Source organism: Neofelis nebulosa, chromosome 3 (genome assembly GCF_028018385.1).
Source record: "Neofelis nebulosa isolate mNeoNeb1 chromosome 3, mNeoNeb1.pri, whole genome shotgun sequence".
Lineage (NCBI taxonomy): Eukaryota > Metazoa > Chordata > Mammalia > Carnivora > Felidae > Neofelis > Neofelis nebulosa.
Genome location: NC_080784.1, coordinates 2,251,669 through 2,275,718, shown reverse-complemented (window position 1 = coordinate 2,275,718; position 24,050 = coordinate 2,251,669). Strand labels below are relative to the sequence as shown.

The window sequence follows — 24,050 nt, the reverse complement described above, 5'->3', positions numbered from 1 at the left end:
GGGACGGTGAGAAGCTGCAGGTGACTCGGCACAGCACCCAGCACAGGGCAATGGTTGCCGGCTGCAGGGAGACCCGGGGTCTGAGGAGAGAGGAAGGGGGCAGGGGCTCGGTCTCCCGGCCTGCAGGGTCCTGGGAACACACACTAGCAGGGCCGGGGCCATCTTCCTTCCACAGAGAAGACGCTCGCTGGCCCACTGTCCTTCCCTCCCCCCACCCCTAGGCCAAGGCTGTTGTGAAGAGCACAGCCTGTGCACAGAGAAGTGTGTCTATGCCAAAGCACGGAGTGCAGTGACAGGCGATAATCGATGGTATTTCACCTCCCCACGGGCCACGCTGGAGGGCACAGCTGGCTCCTGCCTCCGACACCTGCGGCAGGTGAGTCCAGGCTGCTGTGGCCAGATCTTCCCATTTCTTGAGATTCCAGGATTTCTTTTTTAAGGTTGTTATTTTTTTTATTAAAAAAAATGTTTTTAATGTTTATTCGTTTTTTTGTTTTTTTTTTAATTTTTTTTTTTCAACGTTTTTTATTTATTTTTGGGACAGAGAGAGACAGAGCATGAACGGGGGAGGGGCAGAGAGAGAGGGAGACACAGAATCGGAAACAGGCTCCAGGCTCCGAGCCATCAGGCCAGAGCCTGACGCGGGGCTCGAACTCACGGACCGCGAGATCGTGACCTGGCTGAAGTCGGACGCTTAACCGACTGCGCCACCCAGGCGCCCCTTAATGTTTATTCGTTTTTCGAGACAGAGAGAGAGACAGAGACACAGAGTGTGAGCAGGGGAGGGGAAGAGAGAGAGGGAGACACAGAATCCGAAGCAGGCTCCGGGCTCTGAGATATCAACACAGAGCCTGATGCGGGGCCTAAACTCACGAACTGTGAATCGTGACCTGGGCCCAAACTGGAATCACCCAGGTGCCCCAGTTTTTTATTATTTTTAAAGAATCTTTTACTTATTTTTGGGACACAGGGGGAGAGGGAACAAGCGGGGGGCACAGAGGGGTGGGGAGGACAGAGGATCTGAAGCAGGCTCTGTGCTGACAGCAGAGAGCCCGACATGGGGCTCGAACTCACCGACCGTGAGATCGTGACCGGAGGTGAAGTCAGACAATCGACAGAGCCACCCAGGAGCCCTGAGATTCCAGAATTTCTGGCTGCTACGCGCACTCCCCCTGTCCAGCGCCCACCCGCCCCCTCTGCAGACAGCGTGGGAGTCACATGGGGCTCCCCCACTGCACGTCCAGCTGCAGATGCCTGTGTCCTGGCAGCCTTGAGCCACGCCACAGCCGGTGCCGGGTGGCCTGGCCTGGCGTGGAGCCCGGAAAGCGCCCTACAACTCGGAAGGCCCTACCGGCCCCTGGGCAATAAAGGTGTGTGGGTCCGGGATCAACAGGGTTCAAAAAGCCTCTTCTATGCACACGCCTGCCTTGCTGCTCCTTGTGGGAAGTCCCTGGTCAGAGGGAGCACAAAAGTGTGCACGGGCCAAGCTCTCGTGCTATCTGGTCTTTCCCTCTCCACACACGACTACTGCGTCGTTATAAAGACGTGGGGTGTAAGGGGGGAGCCCTGGGAAGGTCAAATCCTGGTGTGGGTCATGTAAAAAGTAAGCTAAATATTTCATACTTTAACCTGAACTGTGAACAGACATGGGTCATCACCCGGTGTCTCCAAGACAAATGACTCACACCGACCAAACATTATGGAGAGACAAGAACGGACATCCTTTTGGGTCCATAAACATAAGTTACTTTATTAAGCTTCTGTGCCATCGGAAGACACCAGCTACGTCTGTTCCACAAGAAGGGCGGGGGCCGCAGGATCGTGAGTTAGTCGTCTTTGCGGGGACGCGGTTTGCGGGGTACCTTTGAGGCTTCAATCACTCCTTACGAGGAGATACACGGGTGTTACGGATCTTGACCTAAGCATAAAGCCGAAGCAGCAGTAACGAAGGTCGCCGCCGTGAGCGCCCTGTCACTTAAACACGAGTTGGACGTTTCCGTGACCAATAAACACATGTTTTTTGCAAAGACGTCAAAGAGGCTTTCAAAAAAAAAAAAAAAAAAAACCTAATTTTAATTGCACACCCCAGGCCAGAATCAAATGTCTGTACGTGTGTCCCCCACTGCCCACAGTAGGGCGGTCCCCTGAAACCTCTCGTGAGCTGGAATGACCCCCTTTGCAGCACTTTGCTGTTACACAAGACTTACTGGGTGCCTGTTCTCGCGGACTAAAGGAAGTTGGGGCGGGGGGGACCCTCACTTTCACAGGAGAGGCCGTTACTCGGCGGACACATCTCTGCTAACAGCGGAGGCGCCTGAGCAAGCTTTGGAAGCGGGGGGACCCGGACCTCCCTGCACACGTGCTAGGCTGGTGCCCGCCTTCCCGAGGAGGGGGCAGGTGAAGGCGGCATGCCTGCCCCCCCAGCTCACAGGGCAGAGCGCCCAGTGCCCGGCCCTGAAACCCTCAGGAACGCCAGCCACAGAACGAGGGTCTGGTTAGGAAGCACACTGGCAAGTCGGTCCGTTGAAAACGGCTCTATTACCGAACATCTACCTTATTTTACCAAGTGACCAAGAGAGTGTGAATACACGCTTCTGGTTTTACTGGAGATCCCCTGCTGTGCGACCCCACAGCCTCCACTGGAGCACAGGCACCCGCCAGGCTGGCTCCGTCCCCCAAGGCGGGGGAGGGTCACTCCTGCAAGGGGCCTGCCCACAGCTTCGCCACCAGATGGCGCGACCGCAGCCAGGCTGGCCTCTCCATCCACGGAGATTCTAACAAGGGGCCCAAGCAGGACCCCTTCTGTCCGAGGACAGTGCCCTGCGGCTAAGAAGGTCACCACCACCAGATAGGACACACAAACTGCTGACCGTGTGACCGGACAGACCGGATGCTGACAGCCACGGCGGCGGAGGAGGGGGGGCGGGGGAGGGTTGCTGATGCCAAGTCACGCCCGGCACTGGGAGTGCTCCCTCCTCCTGGACAGGTGGCCCGACGGCCACCGCGACGCCCTCCCTGATGGTCGACAGGGCCGCACACGGTTAGGCGTGCAGGAGCAAACCACAGCAGGCGACAGGGTCGCCACGGCAAAAATGTGCCCCCAGAGGCAAAGCCGGGCTTTGCACACCCTTTGCGACCACCGGGAAATCAGCACAGTCAGTGTGACTCGGAAAGAGCGCCGGGGACAGCGCGGTCCCTGCCTCACTCCGCGGGAGTCTGCGGCAGGGACCTCGCGGAGCCCGTGGACAGCAGCCGCTGCGCCCCGGGGCCCGGGGCTCCGAGCGGCTACTGCCCCTTCTTCTGCGGCACCTGGCCATTGGCCCCCGCGGGCCGCCCGCCTCCGGGCTCCGGCTGCGCGAAGTTCCAGTCCACCGGGGTCAGGAGCTGCTGTGTCTTCTTATGGGTCCAGTAGGGGTTGAGGACGAGCGTGAGCAGACCCAGCCCCACGAGGAACAGCGCCAGGTGCGGAAGGTGCAGGCTGCTGCGCAGGCCGTCCCAGTGCCAGAAGCACACCCACCACATGTGGTAGGTGAGCACCATGCGGCAGTGGAACATGTGGATCATCAGCCACTGGTTCAGCTTCCAGAACAGGGAGTCGGAGCAGCCGGCCTGCGGGACAGAGCACACGCGTCAGGACGCGGCCGCCCAGGCGTCACGCCCACCACGAATTCGCCACCTGGGTGCGCCCAGCCCCCGTGCCCGCAACAGCCGTGCCCCCGCCTCCCGCGGGCATCGCCCCGGAGCAAGGCCACCCTGCCAGGGCCTCCCGTCCACGGCCCGTCCGCTCCTGGATTCGTGCTCCCAGGAGCCAAGGCCAGACCTGTTTCCAGTCTCACTTCAGTCTCCTTTCTAACCCTGAGTCACACACACTGGCCGCCAGCAAGCCCTGGGAGAAGGGCCTCTGGGGACAGGGAGGCTGAGGATGATATACACTTACCTCCTGGTTTGATCTTGGGTCCTTCACCCCCGGAGCCCACGGACGCAGGCACAAGTGGACTTTCCTTAAAATTACTCTAACTTTACACTAAAACCAGTTTCCAAGACTTGTAGCCAAAACCGAGCAGAGAACTTGAAGATGGCCCAGCAGATCCTGGACGCGAAGGCGGGACCTGGCCAGCACCAGGCCACTCCGGTGCCAGGACGGTGGGCGCCCAGCCAGGTGACAGAGGACATCCAGCACCCCCGCATCCCCGCACCCCTCAGACCTTCCACACACCAGCCTCTCCGACCTCGTCTCCGTTGACCCCAAGCTGCACAACCTCCCTCGGGAGCTCCGGGCCACAGGTGGCCCCTCCCCGGGTGGGGACACTGTGTTGCTTCTGCACAAGGAAAGTCAGCAGTTTGAGGCAGAGAGGCCCCAAGAGCAGGCAGCAGAAACGACCTCAGGAAAGGGATCAGGCTTTACTTGAGCCACGTCTGCCGAACCCTGAGGAGGATGCAAACCAATTTCCAAGAGTGGGTCTGGTTTTAAAAAACAGGAAAGGAATCCTAACTCTGAGGTCATAAAAGTGTCATCACGGCTCGGACAAAGGAAAAGGAGACTCCGTGGAAATGATGACTTAGGACAAAGAAAGTGAGAAAGACAAGAAATTTCCTTGCTGTCTGAAATACGGTGAGCTTGGCCCAAAACTAACGCCACAAGAAATGTGAACGGCCTCCTACTTTCAGATCGGACACACCCAGGCATGTTTTCTAGTACTGCTGAGAGTTAAGTTAGGCGTAAACAGCGCCCAGAGGAACATTCTATTTATTCCGGCAGAGTTTAAATTTCCTCTAGGTGTAGAGGAAAGCACCTACCGGAAGAGGAGGAGAGAAAAGAATCGGACAGACTGGGAGCCCCGTGGAGGCTCTCACAGACTGTCCGTCTGCAGGCACGCGGGTTCTTGAGGCCGGAGCCTCGGGCCTCCCGCAGACAGCCTCCCTGCCTCAGTCTCTAAGTGGTGAGTCTTCCCTCACCACTAAAAGCGGTCTTCTTAAATCATGAATACTCATATCACAAACACGAACTCTTCCCCATGGAATAATTACGTTACGTTTGGAAAGCTCGAAGCTGGGGGACCGAGCGTTCTTTGGCATTCCTCAGTGTCACGAGGTGACGGAGCTCCGAGAAAAGCCGGGGACAGGAACGAGATCTGTGACAACGCACACAGAGAAGGCTTTGTGCGGACCCGGCTCCCGGCGGTGAGCACCGCACAGGACACACGCACGACAGCGATGGTTTCTACCTCACCCACTTAGTGTCACGGGCCGGTGTGTCCTAGATGAACCGTATCACCCAGTGTGCGAGTCCCGTGTGAGTCCAAACCACACTGCGGAATCCCAGCCCAGCAGGAGACGCTAAGGACAGGCCCCTGCTTTTGAGATAGAAACCCGTCTTACACGACGGTGACGTTTTCGGTCTTGATTCACACCCTTCAGTGTGTCATCAAATCAGACCTGGATGGTGGGCAGATTCTTGAACAGGACGCCCAACCGTGCGTGAATTTGGCGACTTTATTAAAAGCTAAAAGGATTTCCACACGTCAGGGCGGCACATACATACAGCAGCGTGTGAACGGCAAGGAAACAGCTAGAGTTTCTGACCTAAGCTACCGCGTTTTAGGGCACGGTTCTGTCGCTGGGACCTGCTTGCTCCGTAGAGTCAACACAGCGAATGGTGTTGAGAAGCGACCACACCAAGACCCCCTTCTCCATCCTGCGTACACAGCGCCCGGCAAACCGCAGAGACCGCAGACAACAGCCCAAACCAGGCCTGTCGCCCGTGCCCCCCGCCACGGCTGGAGTCCGCCTTCTTCGTGGGGATGCTGGGGACCGAAGGCCGGGCCTCCCGGCACACCTGAGGAGAGAGACACCTGGAGACCCCCCAGCAGCCCTGCTCCAGGCGGGGCACAAACAGGTCTGGAAAGACACCGTGAAGCCGTTCGACACCGACCGCCCGAGCACAGGAAAGAGAAAGATTTATTTCTTCTTTTTAAGAGCATCCTCCAAAAAATGACAAAAATTTGAGATAACTAATAATCTATCTTCTCAGAACACGCGAATCACAGCCCAAGCTCGCGCGTCTTGTGGGTTGTGGTGCCAGTCACCACGGGGCACGGTGTCCCAGTGCACGGACGTACGCGGCTCCTTTTGGGGACGTCACTTCCCGCTGCAGCCACGTCTGCTGTGAAGCCTGGTGTTCTCACGTGTGAGGGGGCAGAGAAGACAGGACAGCTGGGCCACTGCCTGTCTGACCCGCACACCCTCCGTCCATACCTGGCCACGATGCCACCGGTGCCGTGCTCATAGCCAGAGGGCACAGGGAAGCTTCCCCCTGCCCTCCGTCCTCAGGAGGCCCCGCTCCGTGGGGAGGACACCCACGAGGGCAGCGCTGAAAAGCCACGTGGTGTGAGTAGGCGGGTCCCAAGTCACAGCACCTTACCTAAAAGGACCCACACCTGGACCAGCGGCTTCCATGACCGTTCAGAGCTCGGCTGAGTTGAAACGCTCCTTCACTCCATTAACGGTTTCCAGCCTCCCCCCAGATCACTCCTGTCCGAGGACCTCACGCCATCCCCAAGCCCCCCATCCACGAGCAGCTGTCCATGTGCTTAAACTGCCCGGCTGCTGTAGCGCCCCGCGCACCTGCCCCGGTTCACCTGCCAGCCCGGCCCCCTGTCCCCCTCCACAGCACCTGCCCCTCTATTGCCACGTCCTCCTGTGGCACTGGGTGGGGCGGCCCTGGGGGACAACGGGACTGCCGGGCACGTGGCCAGGTACGTATGAACAGTCTGCACACTTACACTGCTAATTCACTTCTGGTGTGCGTACAGCATCGATCCCCAAGGACCCTGAAGGCAGTGTGGTGTTTCCTACTTCTCTGTTTTCTCCCAAAGCTTACCACAGTGTCGCAGGAGTGACACAACCCATGTGTGCTGACTGCAGTAGACGTTTACAAAACAAAAAGCTGTATGTCAAGTTTCACGTAAAACAGGCTGTGAACGTGTCATACGAGATGGCCAGAATCTGTGCTACAGTATAATTCTAAGAGTTTAACATGAACATCTTGATCTCAGAATAAGAATCAAGATGTAGACAGACGACACACATCTTTTAAAAACACGCTTTTAAAAACATAAAGTAAACATATACACAGATAACATTTCCAGGTCCTAAACAACCTTATTCAGAAACAAAAACACGAGAAAACCATCCCGATGTGGGACAGCCGCCACTGAGACGGCGGGCAGGAAGCCTGGATCCGCCCTCCCCACAGACACTGATTCAGCAACCGTTCACACACACAATCCCTCCGTGAGAAACGTGACACTGATGGAGAGGCCCCTGTGCAGGAGAGCCCACACTCGCCGCGGCCAGGAGGGGCACTCAGGGCACCCTCCTGCACCACACGATCAGGAAGAGACCCCAGAGGAGGAAGGAGCTGCGGCACGCGCCCAGCACCCCAACTTTTTCGAGGGGCTCCCGGAGGACTGGCCTCGAGCTCGCCGGTCCTGGAGTTCTGACAGTCCGGCAGAGCCCGGCTGCCCATGGGGAGCAGCGGCAATGGCTTGGCTGGTCGACCCCACAGCGGCCTGCTCTGCCCCAGAGCCTGGGGCCAGGCTGACCAGCGGGGTTGTGTCCCGCGTGAGGAGTGTGTGCAGACCTGGAGAGGTGCCGGCCTGGTCTAATGCACAGACAGCAACGGAGCCGGGAGCGGGACCAGGCAACGGAGCTCTGAACCAAGGAACAAGGAGAACCCTCCAAAAGCACCCCTTGGTGAGACGGGACTGAAGGGTTTACGTGACAGAGAATTACACACAACTGTCACGAAGATGCTCAATGAAGTCACGAGAACAACATGCACGACCACAAGCGAGAATTTCAAGCCAGACAGAAAAATGTTTAAAAGCAAGTACCAGACAGAAATCAAGGAGCTGAGAACACGGTGAAGAACAGAAAAGTTCACTAGAAAGTTTACCAAAGTGATCTACAGATGTAACGGCCATCCCTACCAGAATCGCGATGCTTTTTTACAGAAACAGAAAAAACAATTCTCAAATTCACAGGAAACCATAAAAGACCGCAAATAGTCATGTCACTCTTGAGAAAGAAGAACAACGATGAAGGCATCACACTTCCTGATTTCAAACTCTATCTCAAAGCTAATCAAAGTTGCCCGACACTGACACGCAGTCCGATGGAACAGAACGCAGAGCCCAGAGAGAAATCCGCCAGGTATGGTCAGTCCATTTCTGACAACGGGGCAAGGGCAGTACCTTTGACAGGTGCTGCTGGGGAGACCGGACAGCCACGTGCAAAGGAACGAAATGGGACCACGTTCCCACACCAGACACAAAAGGCAAGTCAGAATGGACTCAAGTCTTAAAAATAAGACCCAAAGCTGAGACTCCTGGAAGAAAACATGGGGGAAAAACCTTCATGATGTTGGTCTTGGCAATGATTTCATGGATAGACACCAAGGGCAGATAACAGATATAAAAACAAACAACTGGGACTGCATGAAACGAATATCCTGCTTTAAGCAAAGGAAACGATCACTGGGGTGAAAACACAACCTACAAAGTGGGAGAAAATATCTGTGAACCACATAACTGATAACAGATTAGTCTTCAACATACATAAAGAACCACAACTTGATCGTAAAAATCAAAGAAAATCAGATTCAAAAAATGGCCTAAGGACTTGAACCGTTTTCCAGAGAGGCCAACAGCTGTATGAAAAGATGGTCAGCATCACTCGGAACCTGGACCCACAGGGAGGAACCGCCTCGCACCTGTCAGGACGGTTGCCGTCAAGCACACGAGACGAGTGTTGGCGAGGGTGTGGAGAGACAGGAAGCCTCGCAGTGTGGGGAGAGTGAAGATGGGGCAGCCGCTGTGGAAAATGGTTCGGAGGTTTTATTTTCTAACACCGAGCTACCTTATGATCCAGCAAACCCACTTCTGAGTAGTTTTCCAAAATGACCGAAATCACAATCTCGAAGAGCTGTTAGCTCCTTCCCTGTGACGCACAACAGCTAAGACACGCAGACAACCGCAGCGCCCGCGGCAGGTGCACGACACGGAAAGTGTGCTGGACACACAGAACGGAAAACTGTTCAGCCTGAAAAAAGGAGATTCTTTGATATGCAACGTGGATGAGCCTTGAGGACGTGATGCTCAGAGCGGCGAGCCCGTCACAGAAGGACAAACACCGCTTGGTTCCACGATACAAGTCACCTACAATGGTCAAACTCACAGATCAGTGTGGAATGCCGGGTGCCCGGGGCTGGAGGAGGGCGGCAGGGAGCTGCTTATCACCAGACATGAAGTGTCGGCCACGCAACGGGAGACAAGCTCAAAAGAGCTGCAATAATACCGTTACCTAAAAACTGGTTAAAAGGGTAGATCTCAAGTGTTAACATAAGATGAGAGAAACATTTCAGAAAGATGTGTGTATTCATACATACACTTTTGGACCTTGTTTCAAAAACATTTGAAAGAAAGAAAAACAAAATCACCTTTTCTGGGGCTTACAGAATACGATCAGCTCAGATCCACTGTTTTGTTATGGAGCCAGAAGCTTAAAACATTTGTTTAAAATTAGCAGGGGCACCTGGGTGACTCAGTGGGTTAAGCATCCGACTTCAGCTTAGGTCATGTCAGAGTTCGTGGGTTCAAGCCCCATGTCGGGCTCTGTGCTGACAGCTCGGAGCCCGGAGCCTGCTTTGGATTCTGGATTCTGAGTCTCCCTCTCTCTCTGCCCCTCTCCCACTTGTGCTGTCTCTCTCTCCCTCTCTCAAAAATAAATGGTATTAAAAACATTTTTTTAATAAAATAAAATAAAATAAAATTAGTAACATGGAGGGGCGCCCGGTGGCTCAGTTGGTTAAGCGTCTGACTCTTGGTTTCTGCTCAGGTTGTGATCTCACAGTTCGTCGGGCTCTGCTCTGACAGCATGAAGCCTGCTTGGGATTTTCTCTCCCTCTCTCTCAAAATAAATAAACGTTAAAAAGTTAGTAACACGGAATTCAACCAAATGAGCGGTTACTGTGGACGCCATGACCTGGTCTGGCGGGGACCCCGAGCGTGGCGCACAGGGAAGCCGTGGCACGGACGCGAGACGGGAAGGGGGCCCTGCCCGGCTCCCCAGGTCGTGCTGACGAGGAAAGAGAGGACAGGTGAGCCCCACGCCCGCGGAAACACTCACCTTCAGGAGCATCCAGGAAACGCAGGTGAAGGGGGTGCTGACCTCCAGGAGCAGCGTGATCATGGCCAGGTAGTGGCCGGCTCTGAGGTTGACCACCGAGCCGAGAAAGCCCAGGAAGGCAAAGAGGTGGTGGACGACCAGAAACCAGTCAAACGTCCGGAAGAGCACGTTGGACACGTGAACCGCGACGTTTTCAAAGAGAAAGAATCCCGTTGCTGTCGCCACGTGAAACCAGCACCAGTTCTGCTGGCCGCGCGCCTTATCGGCCTGGAGCACGGGGTCCGCCAGCAAGGCCCACAGGCCCGCGGCCGTGCTCTGAACGCCAAAGACCGCGCGGGTGGCCGCCAGGTTCCAGAAGACCTTCTCTCTGGCCACCAGGGAGCGGTAGGTGGCATTCAGGGAGGATGACAGCTGGTGGCAGACGACGAAGACGCCCACGTAGAAGACGAAGCCGGCGACCACGAGCGTTGAGCGGATCTTCCAGGACGTGTAGTCCAGGTCGAAAATGCTCCCTGCTGTGCCGCCATCGCTCACATGAGTCATCGTCCTAGGTGCGGAGGATTAAAGGCGTCCCAGGACCAATGCAGGGCTCGGGCGCCCACGCCACGTCTTGTCCCACGAGGCACCGTCCGTGCAGGTGCGTCTGGGCTCGTCATGTATTCGTCTCCGACCTGAAGAAGGAAGACAGGCTCACATGTGTGGACGATATGGGGGCCCCCCCACTTCTCTGCTCCTGCAGGACGCACACAGTGCTGGGAGAGGGAGTGTCACAAGCCCTCTGTCCTCATGTGCTTGCAGGCAGGCAGGCAGGCAGGCGTGCGCATACACACACACACACACACACACACACACACACACACACACACACACAGCAGGGAAGCACCACCGGCAGCACCTGAGGAGGAAAGGAGAGGGCATGGGAGCCGGGAGGTGGGACGGCAGCAGTGGTGAGGCTAATGGCACACACCATCCGAGACTCTGCCGCGGGGACGCCCCGCTCACAGCCTGGGTCACACTCACACTCCACAGGGTGAGACACTTAGGCAACCACACCGGGATACGCTTTGTCAAAGCTTCTCACACCCCCGAGGGAGAGCCCTGCCCTGCCCTCTACAGGCTGCACACAGTACTGTGCAGGGTACACACCCCGGCCGGGCTGCGTGCAGACTTCACACTGTCTGCGCTCGCTCTCCGCATGCAGAAATCATTGTCGGGAGCACAGGAGCAGGGGCAGCTGTGTAGACGGGCTGCAGTAATGTCTGGCACACACAAGGTGTTTGCAGGACTCAGCACAAGGATTATCATCACCCGTCACATCAGGGTCCTTATAAACCGGAGGAAAACCCAAGTCCCCAGTTCCAGTCTGTTAACCTGCCTACGGCATGAAGCCCGTCCACACTCCCATCTGAAGCCAGTGCAGGGCCTGGATGGGAAAGGGACGAGGCCACCTGTGTGTGCCTATCCCCGCCCTGGACACCGGGAAGGACAGCGTGTCCCGCCGAGGCAGGGGGCTATGCCAAGTCCTTGCCGGAGGAAACCCACCTCCCACCCTGGACCACATCAGCTCTCAAATGCAAGGTGGGAATTCTGATTCCAACCGTGAAAAACATCCCCTACGCTCAGTATATAAAGACACAAACTAAGGGCTTAACCAGAGGGTGTGGATATCGCTTACCACTGCCCCGTTTCCAAATCCTTTTCTCCTACACCAGCGGCTGCTACACGCAGAGAAGATATTACGAACATACTTACCCACTCAAACAGTAAGTGCAATTGAAATAACCCAATAATTTCTCTGTAACAATGTAAAAACAAAAATTCATTCTTTGCCCAGAAATAAAAAACAAAAAAATATTTCTTCTTTTCACAACCGGCCCATTTGCTGTTGCTGACCTCAAGTCCAGCAGAGTTTGGAGACTAAGATGAACTTCTGGCTGGATTTCCAATACGTTTAAGGACCTTCCCGCCTCCACGTTAGAAGACGGCTGTCGTACGTTTTATACTAGTTAGCGCAACAGACTGCACTGTGGTAACCGCTAGAGGAAGGTCACCAAAACCCGTGCTCCTGCCCTTCACACGCGTCCCCACAGAGTCTGAGCACCGTGCTCCCAGGACAGGGTCGGGTGGTGGCTCTTGACCTGCCCCTGCCCCACCCGACAGCCCTCCTGCACAGGCAGCTGTTTGAAAGCCCAGCCCGTGTCCCTCACTTCTGGGCTCCTGCTGGCACTGGGTCCTCTAAGAGTCCTTTCCCCACCTGGCCCCACCTGTCAGCCCTTATCTTTCCGATCTCGGCATCAATGCCTTTTCCTCCAGAAGCCCCCTCTGGAAGCCCAGCCTCCACAAGACAAGCGGCTCTCTGTGGGCGGGGCCAGGCCACCTGCCCGCCGCTGTGCCCCCACCACCTGATACGGCGCCTGGCACAGAGGACGTGCCCAGGAAACACTTGTTGAATATACGCTCCCATGGTCACATTTATGTAAGTTTGGACGCGTTGTCTGTGAAACTTCCAAGACCAGATTCTCGAGTCCTCAGAACAGGAGGAAGGGACCTCTGAAGCGTTCTGTGTCAGCCTCACAGTGCGGGACCCCAATGTGCAGGAGGGAACCCCAGGATCAGGTGCTAGCAAAGTGGCCAGAGTCCCCCGTGGGTCCCCTCCTGCCCACACCTTCCACATCCCACAGCCCTGCAGGGGGCTCACCAGACAGGGCACCTCCTCAGGAGCGGAGGGCTCTCCCACCCACATCTGGGCAACAAGGAGCAGGACTGGGCAGGGGCCACGGTGCGTTCCAGCTGTCCATCCTTGTGGAGGTCACCATGTCTAGCTGAACTGCGGGCTGTGAGCCCAGAGCCACAGCTGTCCATTTGTGACTATTCGGCGAAAAGAGCTACCCTGCCCAAACAGTCACGGTGACCACTGTCGGGACGTAGGAAGCACTAGCTCCTTTAACCCAAACTACGGAGGCACCTTTTCTAACTACTGAACTCGTGGATTTGATAATGGTCCTGTAATCAAAGGCAAAGATCATAGAAACATTTGTCTTCCTACTTCTGAGTGAACCAAGCTCTATGGCAGGCTGGCTCTTTGTGGGTATGAATCGATTCAGGGAGGAAAGACAAAAGCACACACGTACACACACGTCCCCCCGGGAGTCCCGAGTCTGTGCCATCGCCCGTGCCCGTGCCCAGGAGTGCTCTGTATCGGACAAGACTGAAGGCGCCGAGGGGGCTGCGCTGGCCGCTTCACGGACTTGTTCTCTGCTCCTGTGATTCACACCCCCCCAAACACACGTACAAGCGCATGTGCACACAGGTCAGTCTAATAGATGACAGGCTGGCGAGAGCGCCTGGGCGTCTGTGCGCTGGTGTGTCGCGTTTATTCCCCCGCACACTCCGACATCGTAAAAACCTTCCTGGCTGGGCAGCCCGCCCCTCCCAGGCCAGCCCATTCTTGAGAGAGCAAAGCAGGGACCTAACCCATCAGAGCCCTGACTCCCCACCCAGCCCCTGCACCTGGAGGCACTACTGCTCTGCCTTGACCGCCCCAGGGTCCACCAAAGCCCACCAAAATCGTTCAAGCGAGCCAGTCCTCGTGTTCACGCTGACCTGCTTGCCTTTCCCATGGAAACCCCAACAAAGGCTGCAGCCTAAACCTTGTCCTGTCTCCTGACCGGTACTTCCCCATGGGGCCCAGCATGGGGCGGGCAGGGCCCGTCTCCAGGGCCCACAAGTGTGATAACCCTGGTTCTCCTGAGCCTCTGCTCTGTGTCCGCTGGTGCCCACACCTGTCTCATAAAAGCACACAGAACCATCTGGTTCTGGAGAGTCACCTCCTAACCCCACAAGGGTGGGGGAGGCTGAAGTTTACAGGTGCAGGTCAACTTCCTGCAGAGATTTCCAGGGTTGGGTAGAAAGGAAGCCTCACCTCCAAGCACACGATGGTAACCATTACAAGAGTCACCCTGCAAACTGTAAACTCTGCTAAACTATGGACTCCCCCGAAGACTTCTTGTACTCTTCCACGAGCCAGTCACGAGGTCCGGGTGACAGTTCCCATTTTGCCACGATTGCGTGAATATGCTCTTAGCCAAGGCTCCCAGCTTCTGTGGCTCCTCTGCCCGGGCCTCTAAGCCTCAGGCTCGGCCCACTGGTGAGCCAGGACAAGTGCTGTATCAGGAAGTTTGGGCTCAGGATCGAGGGACCCCAGGGTGCCACGGCCAAAGGAATAAGAACGGTGGAATCCGACCGTGGTTCCACTATTTAGGGCCATGCTGGGCCCATTTCTGACTGTGAGAATAAAAAATCTACATAAATGCGGGAGAGTGGGCATTGGGTACTAACAGGAGACACCTACCACGGGCCAGGCATGTTCGACTAGGCCGTCTGCAGGAGAGCCCAGGCGTGGTCACCGATTCAGACTGCACTGGCATGTGACGAGACGGCCCTCAGAGCCCCGGCCCGTGGTGCACAATCGATCGCCTGCAGCGTCTCTTCCACACGCGTGGAAGATGCCTGTGACCGGGCCCACCTCCAGATTCTGCCTTTACAGCCCCGGAGGGATGGCCACGCTTGGGCATTTCCTAAGCACGCGGGTGCCCCGAGGCAGGTGCAGAGCCACTGAACTGGCATGACCTCCGCTCCCCATCTGGTTGTGAAAACCCAGGAAATCTCAGGTGGGGTGGCCCCGTCTCTTCCTTCTTCCAAACAAGGTCAGCGGAACTCAAAGGCAGCACACAGCAGCAGTGGCTTTAAATGTGAGCCACACACAATCAAAGAAAAGCTGATTATCCTGCTGGAAAGAAACGCTCAAAGCAAGCCACTGTGAGTCTCTCTTTTCTACTGCCCCTCCCTTGACACTCCTGCCCCCCACCAAGCAGCATAGGGACCAGGGGGTCCTGAGGGTCTGGGAGGAGACGGCCTCAGTGTGCCTCCAGGGTGGAGACGGGCACCGTCCCGGGTAAAGGGAACGGAAAAGTGGAGGTTCTGAGACAGGGATCCGCTCACCAAACTCACAGTCCTCTGGAGGATGGTAGGACACAGGTCCGTTCCTGGGTCCACATGTTTCAGAACCACATGCTTGATTCTCTGACAGTAAGACCAAATGAGGCAAGGACGGAGGCACAGGGCTCCTGAGGGGGCCCAAGTAAGGTGGCCGGGGGCGGGCCAGCTCTTCACATGGGTGATGGGAAACTGGCTGCAAGGGCTCAGAAATCCGAGAAAAAACACTGTCCTTTAAGGTACACCACAGAGGGGTGCCTGGGGGGCTCAGTCGGCTAAGCATCGGACACTCGATTTCGGCTCAGGTCATGATCTCATGGTTCATAGGATCGAGCCCCACGTCTGGCTCTGTGCTGACAGTGCAGAGCCTGCTTGGGATTCTCTCTCTTTGCCCCTCCTCCCCTCACTCTCTTTCTCCCAAAATAAATAAACTTAAAAATTATTTTAAAGTACACCATGGAAAACGCGAGGAGCCTTCTAGACCTTTTTGAGGACAGTATCATATACATACATATAAATATATATTAAAAAATAAAAACGGCTGCAGACAGTAGAGTCAGACATTGAAACAAAACAGGAGAGCGGAGCTGAGACAGACGGGTACCAGCAAGGCAGTGCAGACAGGGTGGGGCCGACCTCCGGTTCTCCTGTCTTTCCCTGGCCTGTCACCCTGATCACATCCCTCTGAGATGGCACAGAGGACACTAGGGTCACCGCTGTCCCACTGCCACGTGCCCGCCTCCCAGACTGGAGGGTTCCTTTCTGGGGCCTGAAGTCTAGCGGGTGGTCACAGCTGGAAGTCCCTGTTCCCTCTCGGGGACAGCGGAGGCCCAACAGCTCACCTCGGGCTTTGTTTCCATCTGGAAGGCATCCAAGTCCAGGTGGCTGAGGAGCTGTGGGGGCAGGGGGGAGGCACTGGTTCCTAGAGGGGGGCCCGGGGTCCCCCACCCAACTCTCTGCAGCTCTCTGTTTTCTTTCGAAAAAAAAAAAAAATCTATCTACAAACCTCGTCTTTCTAAGATTCGCTGGTTTCAACGGATGCATTGCGCTGGACCAGCCATTTAAAAAAAATTTAACAAGCATTAGTTTCAGGGCCACAGTGTGACGTGTCAGCCCTGTCTCCAGGGATGGGACTCCGTGGCCACCAGGACGCTGAGAACTCCATCTGACGCCCACTGAAGAGTTCACCGGGGGCTAAATTGCTAAGCTGCCAAATACTAGCAGTTCCGTATTTGGGTTCGATAATTGATCCAAAACTTGGAAATGAGGAAGGGTGTATGCTTTCTACATCATGCTGGATGACTGCTTAACAAACCTCGTGAGGATCACTTGACTTGGGAGGTAACTGTCACCCTTTCCTGGGGACCGGCCATTTCAGTTAGAGAAGTTACAGGTTGAACCATGACACTGATAAGGGGCTACCCTCCCCTTTCGGCCCCAGGAAGAGATAGTGTGCGGTGGTGGTTTCGGTGCGCCCAGACACTCACCACTGCCCTGCCTCACCTGGCACGCCTCTCCGACCCTTTCATTCACTCGGTTTTGAACCGGCTTTTCATCCTGCTGGGTCCATAGTCAAGGAGACCAAAGTCACCTGACACGTGTTCCCTGTCTGTGCGAGACCCATGTGTGTATCACTTTGAGAATGATGGTTTGGTCATGTGTAAAAATGTTTCTTCCAAAATCAAAAGAAATTCAGACTCCAGGAACAGAACAAAATTCAGAAAATCTGACCAAGCATATAAATACAAAAATAAAACCCTGTAATCCTCCAAGCCAGCTCCAGGCCGCACTACTATTTTCGATTCAATCGATTCACTAAATATAAGCTCTTACTAATTTTTCCCCTAAAAAAAGGGCTGGGGATACATACTGCCTGGCGCCTGCTCCTTTCCCGTCCACAATCCTGCCTGCAAAGTTTTGTCTCCCCGGCACGGAGACCACCCCGCAGGGTGCACCGGCCCATCCAGCGCCCCGTCAGGCTCCCCGTTCCTCACAGCTCCCCACTGCCAGGCAGTGCACGTGGTCCAGGCCACCCGGAGACCCCAGCACAGGCGCAGCTCCAGTGTTTAGGGACAGGAAGCCCTGGGCGAGAACGCACAGCGAGCGGGCCCTGGGAGCTGCCTGAGGAAGGCTCACTGCCGCGCCCTGCTGCTTCCCGAGCTCCGCGGCTCCCCGGCACGGGGCTCCCCCTCACAAACACAGGGCTCCCCTGCACAAGCACAGGGCTGCCCCGCACAGGGCTCCCCCTCACAAACACCGGGCTCCCCCGCACAGGGCTCCCCCGCACAAGGCTCCCCTGCACAAGCACAGGGCTCACCTGCAAGCGGGGCGGCCGGAGCCCTGTGCAGTGCATCCTCGCCCCCGTCCAAGCCGGGACCTCGCTCCCGGCCACGCCGTAGGGGAGCGCAGGCCCCGCCCCGACGGAGAGGACGCCCACCCCGTCCACACGGCCCCCGCCCCGTCCCGTGCGCCCACCCGCCCACCGTCCTCCCTCATCCCGGCACTCACCGCACTGCCGCCGTCACGACCTCGCCGCAAACACGGCTGCGCATGCGCACGTCAGGTGGGCGGGGCCTATCGCGGGGCCGACCGGAACCGCGGGAGCGGGGCCTAGCGCGGACCGGACGGAACCGCGGGGCGGGGTCGAGGCCTAGAGCGGGGCTGAACAGAACCAGGGGCGCGGGGGCGGGGCCTAGCGCGGACCGGACGGAACCGCGGGGCGGGGGCGGGGCCTAGAGCGGGGCTGAACAGAACCAGGGGCGCGGGGGCGGGGCCTAGCGCGGACCTAACGGAACCGCGGGGCGGGGGGCGAGGCCTAGCGCGGCACCGAACGGAACCGCGGGGGCGGAGCCTAGCGTGAACCGGACGGAACCGCGGGATGGGGGCGGGGCCTAGTGCGGGACCGAACGGAACCAGGGGCGCGGGGCGGGGCCTAACGCGGACCTAAAGGAACCGCGGAGGCGGGGCCACGGGGGCGCGGACCTGGCTCCGACTTGAGGCCCCTGCCCTGCCTGCCCTGTACTCTCGGTTGTGCGCAGACCCTCGCCGCCCTCGTCACGCCCCAGGCTGACCCCTGGAGAGCAGTGGCTGTCCGAGGAAAGGGGCCGTCTGACAGACCGCACCGTCGCGGGGGTGCTGGGTCCCCGCAACGTCTTTGTGCCCACCGCCCACGGTAGGGCCCCGGGGATCGCGCACTGCAGAGACAAGACCGCGGAGCCCCGCCCCCACCGGGACCTCACGGAGACCCCACGGAGCCCCCCCCTGAAAATTCACGGAGACCCCATGGAGCTCCCCCCCACCCCGGGGACCCCACCGAGTCCCCTCGGACCCCCCACTGAGTCCCCGCGGAGCCACACACCCCCCCCCCCCCCGGGGACCCCACCGCGACCCCAAGGAGGCCCCCTCCCCTCACCCGGAAGTCCAGGGATGCAGCTCACGGCTGGGCCGGGCCGCAGCTGGAGGCCCCAGCTCCACACCACACCGAGGTGACTCAGCAATCAGAGGCTTGGAAATGGGGAACATTCAGATAGTTTCACTTCCCAACCGTGGCCTTTGGCGAACAGGGACTTCTCTCGACCCTAGTTTCTGGTCTGCAAAGTCCGTAAGACTGCCCCACTGAGTGGCCTGTCCCGACTGTCACACCTCCTCTGTGTGTGGTTTTATGAATCCCTGGAGGCAAAGCTTGGGCACACGGTGTTAATGTCATCCCCTGGGAACTCCTTATCTTCCGGAGAAAGCAGTTGTTTTAGTCTCCCCAGGACCCTGGTTGCTTATGGTGGCTTGTGGTTTCCAGAGCCCCTCTGGGCATGTGATGGATATCCAGCAGGCCCCCTCTCCTGGCCCTGTGCCCCCCACATCACCTCATCACCTGGGCTCCTGGCCCTCAGAATCTGCTTCTGTGAAACGGAAACTAGGACAGCATCCACTCCGAATACTGCCCAGGGAATTAGATGTTATGATGGGAACAGTGGCCGGCATTATATTGGCATTCAGTGCCGGCTACTTACTTAGTCATACAAAGTCATTAACTGTAGGAACTGCCAACTGGGTGTCAAACTCCCCTGTCCTTATCTTCACCGTCCAGGTGAGGCAGCCTCCAGAACGAAGACTTCCATGGGAAAGGCAAAGCTTGCTGGCCTTGCCTGTGCCCCTAGTTTCTCCTGTAGTTCAAGAACCAGCCCACAGAAGACAGAGCCCAGGGGCTTAGAATTGGGGGTTTGGTTTTTACGTGAAGATGGCCAGGCAGCCTGGCCTTGAGTAAACCCCCTGGCTTTGGACCCAGACAGCCCTGGCCTCCGGAACCACCAGCTTCGAGAAGTTGGCGTGCACCCTCTCAACCCCTGAGCTCTGTTGGGAAATGTGGGAACAGCACCTGGTAGGGGGCTCTGAGGTCTCCAGGGGTGCTGACTCATCCGGGCACAGCTCCAGGTCGGCACGCAGTAGGGCCCTTGCCCCTGAATATTCCCCTGAAGCCTTTTCTTCCTTAACCACATCTACCACCGCCGGACACTTTGTGTTTTTATGTGTTTGTTTTAATTATTTTTTATTTTCTGTGTCTTTCAACTAAAATGTGCCCTGCATGAAGAGGGACTTGGCCCTGCTCCCTTTTTTTTTTTTTTAAACCGTTTATTTTGAGAGAGTGAGAGTGGGGGAGGGACAGAGAGAGGGAGAGAGAATCCCAAGCAAGCTTTGTGCTGTCAGCAGGGAGCCAGACGTGGGGCTCAGTCCCATGAACCCTGAGATCATGACCTGAGCCCAAATCAAGAGTCAGACGCTTAACCCACTGAGCCAGGCGCCACCGCACCCCCCACTCCCTAGAACGTCCTCAGTGACTTGTGAAAAGCCCTTTAACCTGCACCCACATGCCTGCACCCATCCAGCCTCCCACATGAGAGGCCCTCAAACACTTTATTGAGCTAAGAATATGACAGATCCTGAGTCACATGCTTTTGTTTTGTTTTAACCACTGCCCGTGTACATCTGGGGCCAATGTGGGGATAAAGTAAGGCATTTTAACTGTGAATGTTCTTTGAAAGTAAGGTATCAGAAAATCAGTCTATACCTTCAGCACATCAGGAAGAAGGGTTCCATTCCCATTCAGGTTTTCAAGTTCAGCGTTTTTTTTCTGGTGTGTGCCACCTTGCTTTAGGTGAAATCCTGGTCCTGAGTGTCACATAAAAATGTAGCTATAGGGGCACCTGGTGGCTCAGTGGGTTGAGCATCCGACTTCGGCTCAGGTCATGATCTCCTGGTTCGTGTAGTCCAGCCCCGCATCGGGCCCTGTGCTGACCGCTCGGAGCCTGGAGCTGCTTCGGATTCTGTGTCTCCCTCGCTCTCTGCCCCTCCCCTGCCTGTGCTTTGTCTCTCTCTCCCTCAAAAATAAGTAAAGATTAAAAAACTTGTTTTAAATGTAGCCGTCGTGGTGACTGTGCGCTGGTGCGGTGCGCGGCCTCTCGGGTTGCCTCCCTTTCCTCGCCCTCAGTGCCACCTTATGAATACGGAGCTGAGGCTCATAGAAACCAAGCGACAACTTGCTCAGTCAGTCTCATAGGCAGAAACCACCTCAGCTAGAATTTAAATGTTCAAGGACTGTGCCTTTCCACTCTGCCCTCTTTGATGCATCGTGGTAAGATCAGTCATTTGGAAAACAATCCAGAGACAACCAGTAATAAATAACCTGGTGCAACTCAGAAGACAGACGGCACTGCAGCCTTATTTCTGCTCACAGGGGACCCGCGGGACTGTCCTCCCGGTGAGGCCACAGGGATCCACGGACTGTCTTCCTACTGAGGCCCCTGTGGGTCCAAGCGGGTCACCGGCCCCTCCCTCCAGCAGATGCCACAACATATCTACTGTGTGTGACACAGCCTGGCAGGTGCTTTCCGGAAATGGTTCATTCACAACCATTTGGCTGGCCCGGCACGTCCCGGGATGCGAGTAGGCATATTCTCGCACTTCCTAGGTGAGAAAGCCAGGGCTCCAGTGTGGTAAGGTCAGGGAATCTGTCCCCTCCCCTAAGCTGCTGAAAGATGAGGCTGACTTTTGAAATTCAAGGCCATGAGGTGTTTGGAGGCAATTGAAACTGATTTTTTAGAGGAGGTGGGTAGGACAGTTTTAATATTGCCTTTCCTTTCTGATCGTGTAAGCAATAAGGCTCATTGCTTGCTTAAGAACAAGACAAATTTTTTAAAGACATTAATTAGCAGGGGTGGGGTGGGTGCAGTGAGATTTCTCCTCTTCTTTATTCTTTCCTTTTTTTAATTTTTTATGCTCACTTCTTTTTGCAACAGAGTGCAAGTGGGGGAGGGGCAGAGGGAGAGGGAGACCCAGAAGCTGAAGCAGGCTCCAGGCTCCGAGCTGTCAGCACAGAGCCCGATGAGGCGCTTGAACCCACGAACCGTGAGATCATGACCTGAACAGAAGTCAGACGCTTAACCTACTGAGCCACCCAGGTGCCCCTCTGGTTATTTGTCAGTAAGAACCCAGAAATAAGTGGACGGGTTGTCATGGGGGGGAGGGGGAACTTTTCCCTTTTAAATTCCTGTATTTGTTACCAGAGAGCGCAGTTAGCTGAGGAGGAGAGATATTCCAAACAACATTTTAGGGGTGCCTGGGTGGCTCAGATGGTTGAGTGTCCCACTTCGGCTCAGGTCATGATCTCACGGTTTGTGGGTTCGAGCCCCTGGTCAGGCTCTGTGCTGACAGCTCAGAGCCTGCTTCAGATTCTGGGTCTCTGTCTTTCTCTGCTCCTCCCCTGCTCACAGTCTGTCTGTCTCTCTCTCTCAAAACTAAATAAACATTAAAAAAAAATTTTAATACATTGGACCCCAGTTCACGATCTGCAGACCACAGATCAGAAACGAACACGGGATTCTCTGGACACCTGCACTGCCGATGAGTAGGTTCTCGGCCCCGCTGTGATGGAGATGCTCCCTGACCTGCTCTCCTGGGGCTCCTCTTACCCTCAAGGCCCCAACCTTGGGGCTCTGCCCTTGCACGCTCCGTCCAGTTGTGGCAAAATCCCTACCCTTGACACATCTCCTCAGCCTGCTTTGGCAAGAATGCTGTTGGGCTGGTCCAGCGGGAATGCCCCAGCCTGAGGCTTCCCACCCACCGGCACCCCAACACGCACCCGCCTCGGCTATAACCCACTTTTCCTTGTGGTGGACTTGCCCACCACCCCATCCCCTACTGCAAAGCCCACCGCGGGGACACCGCATCAATGGCGGTAGTTTCCTGAATGATGCCTGTGTCAGCACTCTTCAACAAGTGTCACGGGGAACATTTCTTCGACAATTGTGGCAAAATGAAAGCTTCTTAGAAAGAAAAAAAAATGCCAGAGAAGAATGCATTCTCTTGGAATCATTCCTGCCTATATGAGTATTCACTGCATCTGACTCTTTTCTGAAAAGTATGTGTTTGAACCACAAACCATGGTTTTGATGGCTCACGTCCAAGATTTTCAGAGGGCCCTGAACTGGGGTCCCTTTGCTTGGGCTGGTGTTGCGACCTGGGAAGGTGTGAGTGACCTCTCTGAGCCACAAACCTACAAGGCTAGAATTCATCTCAAGTGTCCGGGAACATCAAGGCTTCTGCTCCGTGAGTGTCAGCTGAGCCAGGGCGGGGCTCTCTCTGCAGGACAGGATGATCTGGAAGCTGAAGGCTGTGATTATCTTGGCCCAGAAAGAATCATGAGTCTCGGTTGGCCAAACACACAACCAAAACAACCAGCATTTAAAAAAGTGCCTCGATAAGAGTGTGTTTGTTCAAGGACCAGGAAGCCAGGCTGTTCCAGAGCGGCCCTGCCCAAGCCGAGCCCGGGCTAGCCAACCCCTCCTGGGGGGCACAGGGGGTGCGTGGGACACTTGGGTCTTCGCAGCCGGTGGGGGTGGGGCTGAGGCCCTTCCGGGGCGGAGGCTGCTGCACCCACAGACACAGAACAGCACCCACAACGAAGGCAGGCAGTAATGCAGAGGCTCAGAAATCCTCACCAACTGCGAACTCACAGGAGCCCAGGCTGCGGTATGCTAAGCAAGCCTTCCCCCCGCCCTCCCCCCCGCCCCCGCAGGTCTGCCCGGTTCCATCCCCTGGAAAGGGGGGCAGAAGGGGCTCATCCACTGAAGGAAGTGGTGCGGCCTTGAGGAATGTTTAAGTCAGAGCGCAGAGACAGGATCCCTGCGATCCCTTGGGATTTTTTTGTTTTACCTCAGGTACTAGTTTGGGAACAGACTTACAGGCTCAAAAGTCGCCCTCTCCCCCGCCCCCCCCCCCCCAGCACAAAGTATAATGCGACGCACAAATCAAATATCTAGGCACAGAAAAGGAAATGAGAGGCAGTGTGTTTCGAGGGTCAGGTCGAACATGACACGGCAGGCAGATCCCCACAGCAGGTGGGCCCTTCTCGAACCTGCCGCACAGTGAGAACTTACCTGAGTGTTCTTTCTGCTCTACCTCCCGGCAGGTGCACATTTACAGGGAGAGGCAGGTGCCGCCAGAAGCCACCGGCAGGAATCAGGGAACACTCCCCCGGTTCTCGTCTCCCTGTAATAAGTCACAGCCCTCGTGAAGGAGCCGGACCCAGGCCTCAGGCTCGCCCCTTCACGTCTGTTTGCAGGCCCCCAGGAACCAGACGACCTTCCGTCTTTTCTGGTGCTGGCTGCTCAGTGGCCCGGCACACGGCCTCCTCTGACAGTGACAATTACAGGTCTGAGTCACTGAGGGCGGAACACGATGTCTGTAGGGCTCCCACTGGCTGGGGCTGTCCACCCTCACCCCTGAGGGAAGCTGGCGCGGGGACCCCGTGCTCACACCCGAGACTTCGGGCAAACCTGGCCGTCAGGAGCCTACCAGCCAGACCGGCCGCACCA

At 56.5% G+C, this 24,050-nt stretch overlaps 1 protein-coding gene across 8 annotated transcripts in view; it reads right to left on the bottom strand.

Annotated features, from left to right (window-relative positions):
* Window positions 1-23,727, bottom strand: part of CLN8 (CLN8 transmembrane ER and ERGIC protein) — a 130,464-nt gene extending 106,737 nt beyond the window's left edge. The window contains exons 1-4 of one of the 8 annotated variants that reach the window (XR_009258853.1): window positions 17,501-17,632; window positions 10,189-10,859; window positions 3,230-3,609; window positions 2,580-3,196 (exon numbers count right to left, since the gene is read on the bottom strand). Coding sequence is in view for 6 of the 8 variants with exons in the window: in XM_058719845.1 (XP_058575828.1) it covers window positions 3,286-3,609; window positions 10,189-10,731 (867 nt within the window). In the remaining 2 variants the exon portion in view is untranslated. Of the gene's footprint in view, window positions 1-2,579; window positions 3,610-3,763; window positions 8,390-10,188; window positions 10,860-11,356; window positions 11,810-17,500; window positions 17,638-17,691; window positions 17,797-23,612 lie in introns of those variants that run through there. The other 7 variants (XR_009258854.1, XM_058719845.1, XM_058719847.1 and 4 more) reach the window with 7 other exon arrangements.
* Between the last annotated feature and the right edge of the window lie 323 nt (window positions 23,728-24,050).